Source organism: Cynoglossus semilaevis, chromosome 9 (assembly GCF_000523025.1).
Source record: "Cynoglossus semilaevis isolate Cse_v1.0 chromosome 9, Cse_v1.0, whole genome shotgun sequence".
Taxonomy (NCBI): Eukaryota; Metazoa; Chordata; class Actinopteri; order Pleuronectiformes; family Cynoglossidae; genus Cynoglossus; species Cynoglossus semilaevis.
The window spans coordinates 5,189,880-5,207,209 of record NC_024315.1 but is presented as its reverse complement, the minus strand read 5'-3'; the positions used below and the strand labels follow the sequence as shown (position 1 = coordinate 5,207,209).

The window sequence follows — 17,330 nt, the reverse complement described above, 5'->3', positions numbered from 1 at the left end:
CACGCCGTGCTGTTGTTGCAAGCGTGAAGTGCACGAAGCTGGTGTAGCCTAGCCTAGCCTAGCCTAGCCTAGCCCCGACTAGGGACGGCGCGCGGGAGCTTGCTGATTGGCTCTTCGGAAGCCCACTTTCTCCGCGGGTCACACTGATATTATACCTTCATTTTAAGGTGAGGGGCCACAAAATATTGTACTGCGGGCCGCGAGTCTGAGACCCCTGCATTAAATGTTACTCTAATACACAATGTCATTTACACACATTGAAGGAAAAAGTTTCTTCAGCACTTCGATATTAAATCACTATTTAATCATGATTAATCTTGATTAATCCAGCTCTAATTTTAATATAAAATGTGTCTGATACTTTTTTTTAGTGAGATGTAATTCAGATGGTGGCGCTGTAACTTAACTTAAAAATACACATACTGCTTTTTTAGCCTCACGAACATTCATTATGCTGCATGTTGTCCTCATAAAAACCTCCCAAAAATAAATCAATAGAATGTTTCATTGTATCATATTCTTAATCAATGTCTCAAAGAGTACTCTGTGTATTTTGATCTGTTTGCTGTACATACTCCTGTAGGTTTTTTATACTTCAAAGCCTTCCTTCACTACCTTGGCTGAATGGACGCCATCAATCTTTTCATACTGCACTCTGGGGAAAGAGAGGTTACTAAGTTTCTCCAACGTGCAGTTTTGGGCTGTTATTGTCCCCGTAGCTCACTGTCTCTGTGACTCCCAGTGGACGCAGCTCATTGATCCCTGCACATCATTACGGAGCTTATTCTAAAGCCTCCTTTACCAGAAACCTGTGTTTAAAGGCCTCGTTTAAAGAGCAAACTGAGGATTAATTGAAAAACAAAATGCAGGAATTGCAAAGTGTTGTTTGTGTATTTTACTTTTACCGTCCCCTCGATCCTGCTTTTGTGAGCGGCGAATCAAGAGCAGAATAGGAAACGGTGTTTTTTAATATATTTTGCGACCAATAAGCCGTGCATCAATCCAGTCTGAACTTAATTAGCTCTCTATATTCGGAGTCTGCAGCTCTGGACGTCATATTGTGTCCATGTCAATTGTGGGCTGTTCCATCAGAATGACAGCTATTGATCTGTTCTAACAAGATTAGACATGATTAGAAATGCATCAGTTGCACCGGGGTATTGACTTTTGCAGCTCACTGGGATTGATTATTTTTCCAGTGTTTGTTTTCGGTTACCAGTTTGGAAGATGCTGCCATTGAACCATTGAACCCTAGCTTTGTCTCAAACACAGTTTAAGATCGTGTTCAGCAGCTGCTTCTGTGTTCATGACCTCAGATCTTTTTTTGTCCAAATCAACAGGAACCCTTCACCACGTTCTTCCTCAACTTCCAAGGAGGGAAGTTTGACCATGCTGACCGCACCTTCTCCTCCGTGTCCCGAGCCTGGAGGAACTGTCAGAGAGACACATCAGACGTTAAGGTATCCTAGACAAGGCTGCAGGCAATTGTTTTTTTCTTTTCTTTTTTTAAAACTTCTTTTGGAGAATGCTAACTTGCCAAGAGAAGTTAGAACTTGTAAGAGATAAGGCTCTAATCCCTGCGAGAGGATAAATTCTTATCCTTCACCCAGAAAGACACAGAATAAAACAAGGTTTTTTAAAAGAGTAATGTTCAATCACTACCAATCTTTGTACTACGCCAATGAAAGCTTCCTGCTCTTCTGATCAAAGCGTTAAACTAATCCTCATCTGTCCCGGCCGTCTGTCTCGGAATAAGCCAGCTATAACCCCGGACTTGAATCCCTGCCCGTTGGGCCCCAAAAACCTTGATCTGTTGGCTCTGCCTTGTAACAGTGCAGGTCATTCCCATACTGAAGGCCCGTGGAGCCCCCAGCGCACACGTTAACTGCTCTCTTAAAACATTTACAGCTACAGTCAGACATTCCCCGTCAAAGCCCAGTTTTCCTTGGTCTCCTGGCACCGGGTCACTGGTTAGGTTGGTGGTGTTGGGAGGTTTTTTGACGCTCGGTTGCGTTTAGCACCCCCTCCACGTCCCGCCGATAAAACATATGGATTGTGTTACCGCGTCGCCGGCCAACGCTTGATTACGAAAGCCCAACAAGAGCCCTCGTTTGCTCTGTGAGTCTGGACCTGTCAATGTGGATCAAACTGTGAGACCTCAACTCCAGATCAAAACAAAGGGGTAAATCTGGACCACATCACTTTGTTTTCACATTCACTTTGAATTGTTCACATATCTCAAATAAAAAACTCTGCTGACTTTATCCACTTGGATGCACACATTCATGGTCTGGCAAAAGAGGAATTAGAGACTGGATGTATCAATTTAGTATGCTAAATACTCCATTTAGCTTCAGCCACTGAGTCATTGATAGCAAAGCTCTCTCTGCCCCAGGGCTAAAAAGCTCCCAGTGTTTTCATAGGCTGCTGGTAAAGACGAGGTGATAATAGCTTACAACACCCAGATTCAATGTGTCTCTAGCCTGGGTGACGCTAGCATGACCTCCGTTCCCCAATCCTCTGACCCCCAGCCTCGGCCCAAAGACATTGGATGCGGAGAGAGGGAAGAACTTTTAAGTTAGCAACAGTGGAAATGTAGCCTGGGGAGTCCAGGGGCCAGAGCCCCTCTCCACTGACCCATGACATGACAGGATTGGGGATCAGAGGGTCTGGCCTCTGACCAGGCCAGAGCGTAGGGGCCACTGCACATAATAGCTCAGGCAAGGGAGGCTTGAGTTTGGGGAGCAAAATCCTCACTGTTTTGTTAGGCGCTGTGTGTGTGTGTGTGCAGCAGCCAGTTTAGCTGGAGGCCTCATTAAGAGATTGACCAGCCAGTGTAGCTGGAGGCCTCATTAAGAGATTGACCTTTTGTGTGAGGTCAGGTTTGTGTAGTGAAAAGATTTCAGAAGTGGGGAAGTGCTTTGTTGTTCTAGACTTATGTGTTTGCTTGCTCATTTGATTGGATGTTTTCGCCCCATTGATGAGAGCTGGTTGTAATCTGATAAAACACAATGGTAATTAGTGCGGCTGTGGATCAGCGGGTAGAGAGGTTTGTTTCCACTGGAGGGTCATGGGTTCCATTTCTGACTTTCAGATTCAATGGTTTCCATGATGTCGCGTTTGTTAGCAAACAGATTGATAATGTTCAGCAGACAATAGTATATATAGTCTAGACTGTAGGGTGTCCAACATACGGCTTACGGGCCAAAACCGGCCCACTAGGGGGTTCAATCCGGCCCACATGATGAATTTTGAAAGTGACAAAAACTGACAAAATGCCAGTCATGTTTCCTTCTTAGAATTGTTTTTTATAGTATTTTCTATACTCTATTAATACTTTTTATGTACCAGTAAATTCACATACTAGTATTTCCACTATATGAATGTCCGTACTTTGTCCGTGCAGGAGCTGATCCCAGAGTTCTACTACCTTCCTGAGATGTTTGTCAACGCCAACAGTTACAACCTGGGAGTGATGGAAGATGGAACCATGGTTTCTAACGTGGAGCTGCCGCCCTGGGCCAAGAGCCCAGAGGAGTTTGTCAGGATCAATAGCCTGGTAAGATAAATATCCAGAATGAAATATGACGAAAAAGAGCGAAACTCCTGCCGTTAACACCAAGAACCTCTGCCTTTGTGTTGAGGAATAGAAGGAGTGTTGCTCCGTCAAAGCAACGTTATATAAGTCTATGTCTGAGTTTTGACTTCTGTGGTCTTCATCCTCTGAAGTCCTGGCAGAAAGTCTGTCTCTGTTCATATAATCTCAGTTGATGATGTTAATCCAGAGAGACGGTGTTATTTCCTGACCGTCCTCTTGTTTCTTACTGTTACCTGAGACGTTTGCTCCGTCCACATGCCTCAGCTCTCAGATTGCCCTTCTTGGCTAAGTGATCCAACATCTTCTCTCTTCACCATGCCTTCATCTCTGCTGCTGCTCTGTCCACATTGATCAAAAACATGTCCCTGTACTGTATATGATCGCAAACACTCAATGCGGTATCCAGTTTCTACCGATCAAAGCGTGAATATCCTGTGCACATGTATGTCAAATGGCATCATATAAGCTGTTTTGTTTTCACTCTAGATTTTCTTTACTCTATATTACACATGCACAACACAGACCTTTTTTAATCAGAATATATTCCTCTGTTTTAATTGAGGGAAAAAAACTAACAGGAAAATTAAAAGGATATAAACATCTACCATCATCACTAAAATAATATTCCAAGTATTTTTTTTTATTTAACCTCCACCCACACATCACACACTCCAACCCCACATTGATATGTGTTTGTGGAGTAATATAAGGTAATGGGTGCTGATGAGGCTGCCTGTGCTCTGTGACCTGTGTAGTTTGTGGTGGGCTCTGTTAACCAGCCTGCTGATATGACCAGGACCTTGTCATTAATCACTCACCTCACTGCTGCCTCCGTTAGCCTGTCAGCACTGCCCAGACCAAGGTGCATTCATTTGGGAGATTTCTCTCTTATTTTTTTTATTATGATGTAGCACATTCTGCTAAATAGACAGAAACAGCTAATTGCCTATTTGGAATGATTAATTGACAATGCCAATAGTTGTTAGTTAGTTTCTCTACTAACAACGTGGACTGTTTGGATTGGACTGACTCAATATTACTGCACATATTCAGATTCAGAATAAAAATAGCAGGATATAAAATGATATTCAATATAAATGATTGAATCAAAAATAAAACTCAAGATAAATGGAAATAAAGGATTGCAGCAGTGGTTATGACAGTAAACAATTATACAATACAATTATTACAAAATTTAAAAAATCCATTACACATGTATTCATATATCCATATATGTACAGTAAGAACGTATTTAAAATACAGTATGCAGCTGCTACACTGAGGAAAATTGCACTAAAAACATCACCATGAAATGGTCAGTCCTACGAGGAATACATGGTCTTACCGTCTCCATTGTTCTTTACTTATGAATGGCACTTTACACATTTAGCTTGGACAGATATCTGTCTGTTCTTTCTGCCTCTACTGTAGGCAGTTACAGATATTGATCTGCTGTACGAGCCAACAGGCTTCACATTAGGACCGTGGAGTGGGAGCCTGTTGATGATGGGAAGGTTTATTTCCTACCTGCATATTAAAATAATACTGGGTATCAGTTGGCTTTGGATATCTACACCGTTGTTGTAACTGAAGTAGAAAGTGACCAGTAATTATTCGTCTTATTTTTATCTGCAAATGACTTTGATTTATTTTTTTATTTTTGGTTTACCTGCATCTAATAATGGATTCTGTTGTTTCACTCATACATATGAAGAGAATCTTTTGGATTGGGTTATAGTGTAAACGGCCATGGAATAAAAATGAAAATAGATTTTAGATGCAGCACCGTCTTTGGAGCGGCTCAGTCTCACAGAACTACAGATCATACGCAGACAATAGTGAGAGACAGACCAAAAAAAAGGAGGACAGGAGATGGACTGAGGACGAGGTGGAGGGAGGGACGAGTGGGTGGACAGATCTGCGGTCATGACAGATAGCTGGCATTAGAGGGTGTCAGCTGGCGACTGTGGTACTGTAGGGAGAGAGAGAGAGAGAGAGAGAGAGAGGGAAGAGTGGAGGAGTTAATGGGCTGTTTGGCTCTCTTTAGCTTGTCTACGGCTAATGGGCTCACAACACAAGGATAGACAGCAGGAGAGAACACGCAAACACACACATGGATGCACACACATGCTTCAGACACATACACGCCGGCTGTCTCCATTCTGGTTATGAGCCCTAGATGATTAACAGCTAATTAGGCCTCAATCTGGAAAGGCCATTAAAAGGCGTTCATGCTAAAGGATGACGCTTCTGTTGGAAAAGGCAGCTAGATTTTTCTGTCTTGCGTCGGTCGGTAGCCGGGTTTGTGTTTCCGTCCGGTACAGACTCAGCCGTACACACTTCTTCCGCCGAGGTGTCTACGGTGTACTTCAATGCTTGCATGTGAGGACACACTCTCTCCTCGGTCCGTCACACCCTCCCCGCCCCCCCGCCCCAAACACACATAAACACTGACACAGTGGAGTCTTGAGGCAGCATGCCACAGAGATCAGGGCCTGCATGTTGTTTTTACCAGAGGGTCGAAGGAGAGGTTAAGAACTTGATCCCTCCTCCACCAGATAACTACATGTCTCTGGGCACTGTCAGCCGCTCTGACATTCCACTATATATATGACCACAAGTCACGTCTGCGCTCTGCTAACCATTTGCACATAGCAGGTGTGTGTGTGAGTGTGTGAGTGCATGTAGGTTTAGTCTCGCATGTTGTGTGTGCACATCAGTGTTTACCCATGCTGTCATGAAGCCCAGGCTTCAGTGAAGGAACTGCTCTGCTGCAGCCTGTACTACAGTCTGCAGCAGTCACCACAGTTCCTGGTAGTACGCCCAGCACAGCACTGCAACTCTGAAGGGTTTGTTAAAACAAAATGTAAATGTATAGTGAGATATGGTATGATCTAGAATCACGTTTTCGTCCTAATCACATTAACGTGCAATTCTTTGATTCTTGACTCTCCCTTCGGTTTCTCTCAGTCATCTGGTCGCTTGTATTCCTTCTAAACACACACACGGGACGGTCGAGCGACGTGTTACACTGCATCTTTCCCCCCTATAAAACAGCCACTCACTCACAGCTGTGACAAAGACATCAGTTCAAATGCCTTCACAGCTGCTGAAAGGGACTTTTTTCCCACATTGGACAGAGACAACTGAGTGACGGGCCACAGAACTAAAAAGGTTTTAAAAAAATCATTGGTTAGTGTTTAAAACTTAATCATCAGCAGTATCTTTTATTAGCAGTTGGATTTTTTTTGTCAATACTACAATTTTAAAAAGCAGTTTTTTTAGTTGTAAATCAAACATCAAGTTTAGTCAGTTGTCTAACTGTTTTAATCCTTTGTTTGACCAGGAGTTTCTTCTTGAAAATTGCAGACTCAGACTTTTGGTTGGAGATGTTGTCGTTGAGTGTCATTTTATGTGGATGATGTCACTATGTTAATGCATTTACCTGTAAATATATTAGATTCAGTTCAACTCCTTCAGTGTAGAAATATTGAAAATGGCGCAGTCTTAAAATCAGAGAGTAAATCACCCTGAAAACCAACATGGTCATCTGTTTTATTCATGGCGGTCTTTAACACCTACGAGGCTGTTCAGTGCTAACAGACAACTGTCCTATTAATATGAGTGGAAACACCTTTTCCTCCAGACTCTGTGTAATGAAACTATCACATCCTTCTAAATGTCTTTGCCTGAACTTTGTCACTTTAATTTGTTGACAGCCCAGAGACCGTATCACCACAGCAGACGTGATGATAGTCTGAGGGAAAGGAGATGTCCTCCGCGTTACACGAGTATTTGTAGGTGATATTGTCCCATAGTTCATAGTTGATAGTCCTGAGGCAGAGCCTGGTACTGAAGATAAATACCGGACCTACATTTTTTTTTATCCCACTAGACAAAGTCTCAGACATGATAGCTCCCCGGCTCGGACCTCCAGCTACACTAAGTCAAAGATCATCGCTGTTTACTTTCACCTCTCATCCACATTGCACTTTAAGAGCAGACGCCCGTGGGACGCCCACAATACTGTTCCCACCGACCTCTGTGTCTGATTCTCACAGAAGCCCCGTAGGAATTCATGTGTGAGCTGAGGTAAACCACTGCAGCGAGCGCTCACTGACCACCGAGATACATTTACCCACTTGCGAATGAGTGAGTGAAATCCCTCATGTCGTCTGCTCGGATTTGTGTAACAGAACACAGTTTGCCCCGTTAGCGTTAGTGCTAATCCACAGCCTCAGTGTCTCCGCCGAGACCCTTGTTGTTGAATGGGAACTTGCACGTGGTGATGGTGATGGGGACGGGAGGCGGAGGGGGGTGGGGGTTGTTGTCTGGTCAATGTCAGGCAGCGCTCACTGTAGGAGTATTGTCATGTGTAAGGGCAGACATGTTTACTGTGTGCACGGTGTTTTACGAGCTGCTCCCCCTCTGTCTCCTCTTCCTCCTCTCTCTTCCCTGTCCTTCCCCTTGTCTTCATCCTCCTCCTCCTCCTCGTCAATGACGTAATGAAGGAGAGCACGGAGAGCCTGAGAAATGGGATGATCTACTGCAGCTGACATGCTCACTCACTAATGTTGTCCTTCTCCCTCTGCCTGCACTCCTCCATGCGTCCATTTCGGTCCAGACCTCATGTTAAGACCCATCCTGAATATTCACACAGAAAGTACAGCTCCACTTTCAGTGCAGTGATTCTCAACCATGGGACTGTGGCCCCTGGTTGGACCGCAGTTGCAATACCAGAAGGGAATCAAACAATAGGTGAGGGACGGCATTGGTAAAAATTACTGTTTAAGACACTCAGTCCCACTGTAATGTGTCCAATAAGCAAAAGAAAACCTGTAGCCAGAGTTACGGAGTATCATTCAAAAATTTACTTTCCGAATATGAATTATACGATTTTCTTTTAGACCTAAAATGAACATTCTTTTTTCTTTTTTTCCTCTGAAACACATAAACAAACACTCTCAGGCGCACACACTCACACATTACATATTCACAGAGGCTGCCTACACTCTGCAGCGCTGGGTCATTCATCCTAATCTTGTCCACTCCACAGTCTGGCAGGGACATCATCCAGTCCTCCAGCCAACTCCATAATCATCAGAGACAACAATGATCCTCTCAACAGCTTTTCCAAACGGCGTCTCATTCAGCTGTGAAGCTGGTGTTTAACCAACTCTGTTGACTTAGCTCATACCCACTCACCCTGCCTCGAAGGTGAAAAGAGAAGGTCAGCAGGTGGACAGATTATTGTCTCCATATAATATGGAAGATTTGTTTAAAAATGATGACATTTTTCTGATTCATTTGTTGACATTTAGTTCCTGGAACTTTATTTTTTTCACCTCGATACAATAACCCCTCAGTAACTGCTCAGTTGACATGATTCTGTGCTGCGTTTTCCTCAGCCTGCGTTACATTTGTCGTCTTTCCCACAATGACTTAAACAAAAGGAAGAAACTGTCAACCCAATGGCGTTCTCCATTTACTTCTCAATCAGTATTGTTTACTCCATTGTCTGTGCTGTAAATCGGACCACTTAGTCTGTTCTCACAGTCTACACCACGGCCATTTGTTTGACAAGTCCCTAATCCAGCATGACATGTTTGTTTTGGGGAGATACTTTCCCAATCACTGCTCATTCTGCTTCTTTTCAAGCTATAACATGATATTCCTGCTTTCCAAGTGGGCCAAGGATAATAATAAAGATGCAAGGAGAGCGTCGGGGCTACGGGTTCTAGGGTTCCACTTGCCAGCGAGTGCCTTTGTTGACCCATGGCCAGAACTTTCACAGTTGTGACCTGTGTAATTAGTAGAGCAGAAAGGGGGGGGGGGGGGGGTCGCAGAAGTAACACACAACCCATCTGGGGGTTCTCTGGGTGCATGTGTGTGTCTGTGTGTGTGTGAATTTGAGAATGGAGGAAATGGTTTGTTATGCGCGGCTGCTCGGGGGCTCTTATTTCTTACATCACCCGTCCGATTTTTTTTTCCTCTTTCCTCCTCAATGTTTGCACGCACTCTCCTCCCCCCCCCGGTCTGGTTGGCTACAGGCTTCCTCCGCCTGCTTCAAAATGACAATCGGCTTCTCATTTACAGCGAGCTAATAAGCCCTTTAATCAGGGGGCTTGTCAACCTGAGGGCAGGCAACTCCAGAGGAGTTGATCTAAAGGATCGGATGACTGAGAGAAAGAGAAAAAGGAGGAGTGCTAGGAGTCAGGGAGTAAGTAGAAAAGGCTGTTGAACTTGAAGAAGGATGAGAGACGAGTGGGGAGGGGGATACATTTGCATTCTGAACAGAAAGGCGCTTTTTTTGGGAGATATTTGATACATGTGAAAAAATAAATTTAAGAAATTGTTGTTTTTTTAGATAGGATCAAGTGTGAAGTGAAAGAATTAGATGAGGATTGATCAACATCTGTTGTGAAGCGACAATCATTTTTACAAATTAGACAAAAAAACAACACAGTACTTGACCAAGATGTTATTTAAAAAAACTCAAAGCTTAAAAACCTGAGTCTTTGACCATTTTGTAGTTTTTAAAATCATATGTTCTCTTGAAGTACCCTCATCACTCTCAACATCTGTTTAGTTTCAATTATCACATTTTTCACAAAAGTTTTTCAGTATTTTAAATGGCTATTGTACTATATATATGTATATAGACACACACATATATATTTACGTATTAGTAGTTGATAAAGAAGGTAAGAAGGTAAACCATCTACTGCTAACGGAAGTCAACAATACAACATATGCATCACATTGCACCATCAGTGACACATCCACACAGGCTCATCCACAGTCACTGGCCTCCTCACTGGCCACCCCACTGGCCTCTCCACTGGCATGCAAATGAGGCCATTGATTTGTTAAGTGACATTTTTACTTCCTTACACGTAGCTGTCCTTAAGTCCTTAAAAAGGTTTTTTTACTGCCAGTGAGAGTTGGAGGAAAGCCTTCACCGTCACCTCGTTAAGGCCAAACTGAAATCCTGCTCCGTCCAGACCATAACGCTGACCGCAAACCACGGCGAGACCCCCAAATCCTCACTGATAGGCTCCTGTATATGCAGCAGGGTACAGGCACAGACATTTAGGCTTCTGAGTGGGGGGGTGGAGGGGGGCAGCTAAACATAAAAATATTACACACACAACTCCAAGTGAGAAAGTCAAAATGTGACATTTTTATCTGTTTTCTTATTGACTACAGGTTTGAATCATGTCTGTGAGCAGTCGCTGTGTTTCTCTGCTCCAGGGTTCATTTTGACAGCCAACTTTAATTTAGTCTTTTGACTGAATTATAACTCTCAACTTAGTCAACGGAACATTTTAATATTAGGGTCAGGGTTATTGGATTCATTCTGTTTGGTTGTCCTACCTTCTGGTTAACAAAGAGACGCTCTGATTGGCTCTCGCACTCATTTGTTCAGTTAACATGAAGAAATCAAGCGCCGATTGGACTTTGTCTCTGCCACATTTATCGTCTTGTAGTTATTAGTTAAAGCTAATTCATCAATACATTCAGTCATCTTTGTTTAGCCACACGTGACTTCCTTAAGAATTATCTTTTCGCTTTTGTCTTAGAAAATTAATGTCATCGACTTAAATTGTTGATTTATATTTTATTCTTACTGAAATGAAATGACTCAACACACGTGTGCAAATGTGAATTTTCTTTTCTTTTTTTTTTTTTTTACCAATGGCTTTGAGTTAACACTGTTGTACAGATGAAACACATACAGTAGGTCCAAACGATTGTTCCCGATCAAACATTACCACCACGAGGGAAATGACTTTACTCTCACTGGTAACGGTGAAGATCTGATTAAGAAAAGATAATAACTCCTGGAATTCATTTTCTTCTCAATGGAAACAAGTCTCAGAGCAAAACAGAGGAGAAGTTTCCCCCCGTGTTTTTAACTCTGCAATAAAAAGGAGGGATTCCAGTGACTTCTACCCTGCCCCCCCCACACACCCCTTCTCCTTCAGCATTTACATAAAGGCATGCTAAATTATTCATTAATTATCAGAGAGTCCCCGTAGATGGAGATGACACACACTGGCCACTAATTGGCACATCAATAATCCTGCCTGCCTCTCCTGAAGTGGCACTAGATCCCACCTCAGGAATCTGCTATCTGCCCCAACCGTCTGCTGCACCATCACATGAAGGAGCACCTCCACACCTGCTCACCTGCTACATGTTAGGGCTTCATCAGGACATGTTTGTCCTCGCGACATGACATGCAGCGCTGCATCAGAAAGTGACCTAATACTTATAACACTTTTTTTTTCTGTAATAGTAGTAACAAAATAGATTTGGATAAAAAGTGAATACAAAATGTTACTGCTTTTGTCTTATATTTATGATGTTTAAACCATATTACTGTAGGGTTCCATTTAAATTATATTGTTACACGTTGTTGTCCTCCTATGATTATGGTTAGATAAATCTGATATTTAAATTTGAATTCCATCGTCAAATTTCTGGATTATGTTGCATTACTAAAATATAAAAACTACATTTTAGTTACTTAAAATCACATCTAAGTTCCTCATGTATTTAAGCTTAAAACATCAATAACCAATATTAATAAGTCCATCACATGGCCACATATAAAATCATCCGTACTGCAGTGTGACTTGGAGCCAAAGATGAACCTTTTTTTAAAAGAACATTTGAGAGTTTTTATTATTATTATTATTTTTTTTTTTTTATGGCGCCTATTGTATTGGCTGCAGAATGTTCTGGTTCTAAAGGATCAACTAAGACACGTCATCAGTGTAAATCTTATTATGAAATAAATGTCTGCTTTCAAGGCTGTTTTATCCCAAACAACATGTTCTTCACGTGTCTAAACAATCAGTCTCCCTGCTGTAAATTTCTATTCAGTTATATTTTAAGCCATTGCCGTTGCTCTGTGTTAAAACAACAGCAACAAATCAAACAAGAGACAAGAATAGAACGACCTCGCAAAGTATTCAGACCTTGTCATTTCTTTCTTTTTTTCTTTGTATACATATGGTATATATTCGCGTATGAGACGACCCTGCTTACCCATTAGCCTGCACTCAGTAACCAATCATGACAAGCTGAGAACATGGCTTTAAAAATTTAATAAGTGTATTATGCATCTAAAACAATAGGGGCTCCAGTGCCAACACACTCCCACACACACATTTGCAGACTCACTTATTCGCTCTCTCTCTCTCTCTCTTTCTGTCTTTCCAACGTGAAAGTGATTTCCATAAAGGCGGGCCCCTGGAGAGGGCGCTGCAATAACATGGCTGTCTTTGTTTCCCCATGCTGATTGACAGTAGATTGCGGTGCACATTAAATGCCCATCAGGCCCAGCTTTAGTTTGAGAAACATGGGAGCAGGGCCTGTCAAAGGTCAGTCCTAGCGCATAATGAACTGATCTCTCCCACTAGTGCAAACACACACACACACACACACACGGACATATGTGGTTAGATTCAGACCCTATTCCACCCATGATTAAAGTGAGTTCCAACGAAGCCTGCTCCGCTGCCATATGATGTGATCTGAATAGAAACTCACCGCTCTGTGACACCGACCTTTAAACACACTAACATAATGTGCATAAACAGACGGCGTGCATGACATTTCAGTTTTATTTAAACCATTTCAATTCCTCGCAGATTGTTTTAGCGTTGCCCCCTCCGAAACAGACAAATCTCTCTCTCTCTCTCTCTCTCTCTGTACATCTGTCAGACTTACAGCTCTCAGAACAGTGCTTGGATTTAAGTGGAGACATCGTCCAAAATGCCAACGTGTGCAATAACCATAAACCCGCTGTATGCAAAAATTATTTTTTACACTTGTGACTTGAACTTGCATGGCTGGGGATTGGAGGAGTCTTTTACCTTATCAGTTATTATCCACTGCAGTACCTCTGACACCATCTGTGGACTGTGATTCTTCTGAGTGACTTTACAGACAGGATGTAGATAGATAGATCATGAAGTTAAACAGATGTGTTTCTTGTTAAGTGTCTGATGCAGAACCACATCTGAACTCACCTGAAATTGTGGCAGGTTTAATATTGAAGACCACGTCTGGTTGATACAGTGATGATGGATGGAGGTTCTGGAGGACACAGTTTGATGTCAAGATAATTTGCTGCGTTGTCATGTGTAAAAACCGAGATGAACATTTGATTTTTTTAAGATGGTTTCCAACGGCAACAGGCTAAAATTTTTGCAGGATAAAGACCATCATAAACTTTTCTCAGTGATTTCATCGTCAATCTAAGACGCTGAACAACTGTCAAAATATGGCATGCAGTAAAACATACGAAATCACTGGTAAGGAGATGCACTCATGCATCATAATGAAGCTCGTTTAAAAGCGTTAAACCTGTCAAACCTTTTTTTTTCTCTCTTTATATTTCTTTACATTATGGGATTAGTGGCAGATCCAGACACCAGTTTGTTTTTTTTTCTTTCAGTCGCCGTAACATCATATCTCAACTGTACACAGTCTCCTCATTATGGCCCCGCTCTCCTCTCCTGCTTGAAAGTTGTAATTAAGAGAATGGAGGAGACTGTGATGCAGAATGAGCTGTCACAAAGTCGCATTCAAATGAGCGATGCGCGGCTCTCCGCCGTAAAAATTTAAATAATATAAATCGCCGTTTAAGTGCAGCACGGGCTAATGTTTTGTCACAAATTAATGTGACACAAGGCAGCAATGACAATCAGGGGCTGCCTCATTCTAATTTGGTCCTGTTTAGAGGGCTTTTGTGAGGCGACAGCTTTACACAAATTAACACAATTGCCTGTTTTTATGAGGAAACCATAAATGTTTTTTCCCTCCTTTACCGGCTAATGAGGAAAGAAAACGACTGGCACCGCAGCGTTATGGTTACGCACAGACGTCTGCGGGGGAGCGGCGTGGTGCTGGTGGTGTGGCACTGACAGAGGAAAAGAACAAAGGCAAAAGCTGAAGTGGTTCCCGAGTGAATTACAAGAGTTCACTAATGTTTGGATGCTCTCTGGTGATCAGATAGAGATTCACTGCACTCTCTGCTCGTTACAGAAATGGTTTGCAGATTGTGTCGTAGAGAAAGTTCTTTCAGTCTCTGAGAAAATTCCTGCTTCAGATGAATTAGTGAAAACTGCTGTTGGAGTGTATGTCTGTGGAGCAGCACACAGTGTAACCCTCTGTCCTCTCCTCCACCTACAGGCCCTGGAGAGCGAGTTCGTCTCCTGCCAGCTCCACCAGTGGATCGATCTGATCTTCGGCTACAAACAGCAGGGACCTGAAGCCACCAGAGCCCTGAATGTTTTCTATTATCTGACCTACGAGGGCGCCGTCAACCTCAGCTCCATCAGTGACCCCATACTCAGAGAGGTGAGGCTGATACATGATACGTCTATTTACACACACACACACACACACATTTTAATGCACATTTATGCACTGCACGGCTGGTTTAACTCTCCTGGCAGATCCTGCTGAGTCAGGGGAAAATATCATATTGCAGTGAGTACTCTGAGTTTTAGCACTTTAAAATGAATGCTTTGACTGACCGTATTATGAAAGCATTTGTCCATTGTCTGTATTTGTAGTTCAGGGTTGTTGGTTTTTTTTGTTTTGATGCCATTAGCCATGTTAAAGGTGTTGTAAAAACAGCAGAGGGGAGCGGGGCCAACAGCCTCCTGGTAAGTACTGCTGAGCAAGGTCTCTGCCATTAGATGATACCTCTAAAAGCACTCCGCAAAGTGTTCTACTTTAACGCCTTTAAAATTTCCTCCTTGCCTGTCATTTATTATTCATCACGCTCTCATTGAACTGCAGCACATGGAAGCCGCCGCTGCCAGTCTGAGAGCACACTCAAACTCAAAACACCGGGCGCAGAGGAGAAAGAGAAATGCTCTTCCACAGCCAAAAACTAAAGCTCAACTAATTCTACTTTGGGTTGAAAAAGTAGGGCATTCATAGTAATAATTGTCACACAAATGAATGAAGTTAATGTAAATAATCACACGGCTTCACCCCACAGTCTGGGTCTAATCCTGGCTGCAGTTCCAACTTCTCTCCACTAGTGAATAACAATCTGAGTGAAAAGAAACCAAACAATGAAAGCTGGAGATAACATTTGTGGGGAAGCGTCCTAATGGAGCCCCGTGTGTGTGAGTGTGTGTGTGAGATGAGATCCTCTCTGTAAAGAGGTTGTAATGCGTTCTGCTGTCACTGTTGTGCTGCCCTTCATGCTCAGTGACTGGAGCATCCTGGGCACCAGGCTGGGTCCTTGATTTATCACCTGTTTCAACATAATTCCCACCCAGATGTGTTTTGGCCTTTAGCCACGCATACAGTACACACTAACACACACACACACACGTTCATACACTCGTGCACCATCGTTTCCACACCTGGTCTGAGGACATTTCCCAGTCCACTGGTTGGCTCGACCACCATGGAACAAAATCAGTACCACACTGTTGTTCCTGTGAACCACAGCTTTGACCACAGGACTGATGTACTTTTTTTTAAATATCAGTATTTGCATTATTTACAAACAATCTCTTCTTCTTGGTCTACATTGCAAAACAGTTTTAGTGTTTTATTTAAGATGCTAACAAGGGTCAAATTACTCTGGACCAAATCTTTCTCCAGTCTCTAGATCAGCATGTTTTTCAGCATGAGTACTGAGTATTTGGGAAGGCCTAGTACTGATGCCAGTATCCCCACTGGAAACTTACATACAGGAGTTCAGGTACGTCACCTATCACTTCAGTTTCACCATCAAACCCACCGACCGTCTGAGCCTTTAATTAGCTAAACAAACCAAAACAGTGCAGTACCTGTGAGTCAAACCCCAGGCTTTTCCCCTTCACCGTGTTTGTGTGGAAGGAGGCTTTGGCCTGTCTGTGTGGAAGGTGGAAACTGATTTCCTGGCCTGGGCCTCATCATACCCGCGCAAAGTCTGAGGGCGGCAGGAGCTCAAGGTCTGAGGTTTTAGGGTCTGAGAGTGTCCCCAGAGTCCGTCTGTACTGAGTGACAACCTGGCCTGAGGTCTGGACCGAGCTAAGCTGCGTTAGGACAGGCCCCAGGGCTGTTCAGTGTCAAAAGGGATGGGTCACAGATGTGTGTGTGTGTGTGTGTGTTTGGGTGGAAAAGCTCAGAGATTGGGGTTGAAGTTTCTGTTTCCCTGCTTGGCTGACTTTGTGTTCCCGCCGTGCCGTTTGGCAGCCGTTAACGCCGACCCACCGCGGCCGACCTGACGCACACAGACGCGCTCACAGACAGCGGAGGTTTGTGCGGATCATACCTTGATGTGTTTGTACATATTGTCTGTTTACTGGCATTCACTGGCCGTGTGTATACCTTTGTATATTTATGTGTGCTCATCAGCATGAATGCACATGGCCGTGTGTTTACGTGTTCCTCGCTGCTCGGAGAGAGAGAGAGAGAGGGAGAGAGAGAGTTTGGAATATGTGTGCGCAGATTAGGGAATGCTGTGGAGACCGCTGCTATGTTTTTCAAAACCATGATTACTTCCTGTTCTGCCTCAGCCGCTTGTCAGAACTCACCTCCCCAGCACCTCACGACTCCCCCCCTTCACCCTCGCTTCACTCACAAAAGTACGACTTTGTGTGTGTGTGTGTGTGTGTGTGCGCAGATGCATGTATGTGCTGCCGTGTGTGCCCCACGGACATCTGTGTTGCTTCTCGAAAGTATAAAAAGAAACGCACCCTGTGTC

The 17,330-nt window shown here is 43.3% G+C and overlaps 1 protein-coding gene across 4 annotated transcripts in view; it reads left to right on the top strand.

The window, feature by feature from the left end:
- The window catches only part of lrba (LPS-responsive vesicle trafficking, beach and anchor containing), a 166,576-nt gene that overhangs the window by 120,933 nt on the left and 28,313 nt on the right, over nucleotides 1-17,330 (top strand). For all 4 annotated transcript variants that reach the window (XM_017035168.2, XM_025058739.1, XM_017035167.2 and 1 more), the window contains 3 exons: nucleotides 1,341-1,460; nucleotides 3,407-3,559; nucleotides 14,807-14,974. In XM_017035168.2, coding sequence (XP_016890657.1) covers nucleotides 1,341-1,460; nucleotides 3,407-3,559; nucleotides 14,807-14,974 — 441 coding nt within the window. The remainder of the gene's footprint in view (nucleotides 1-1,340; nucleotides 1,461-3,406; nucleotides 3,560-14,806; nucleotides 14,975-17,330) is intronic.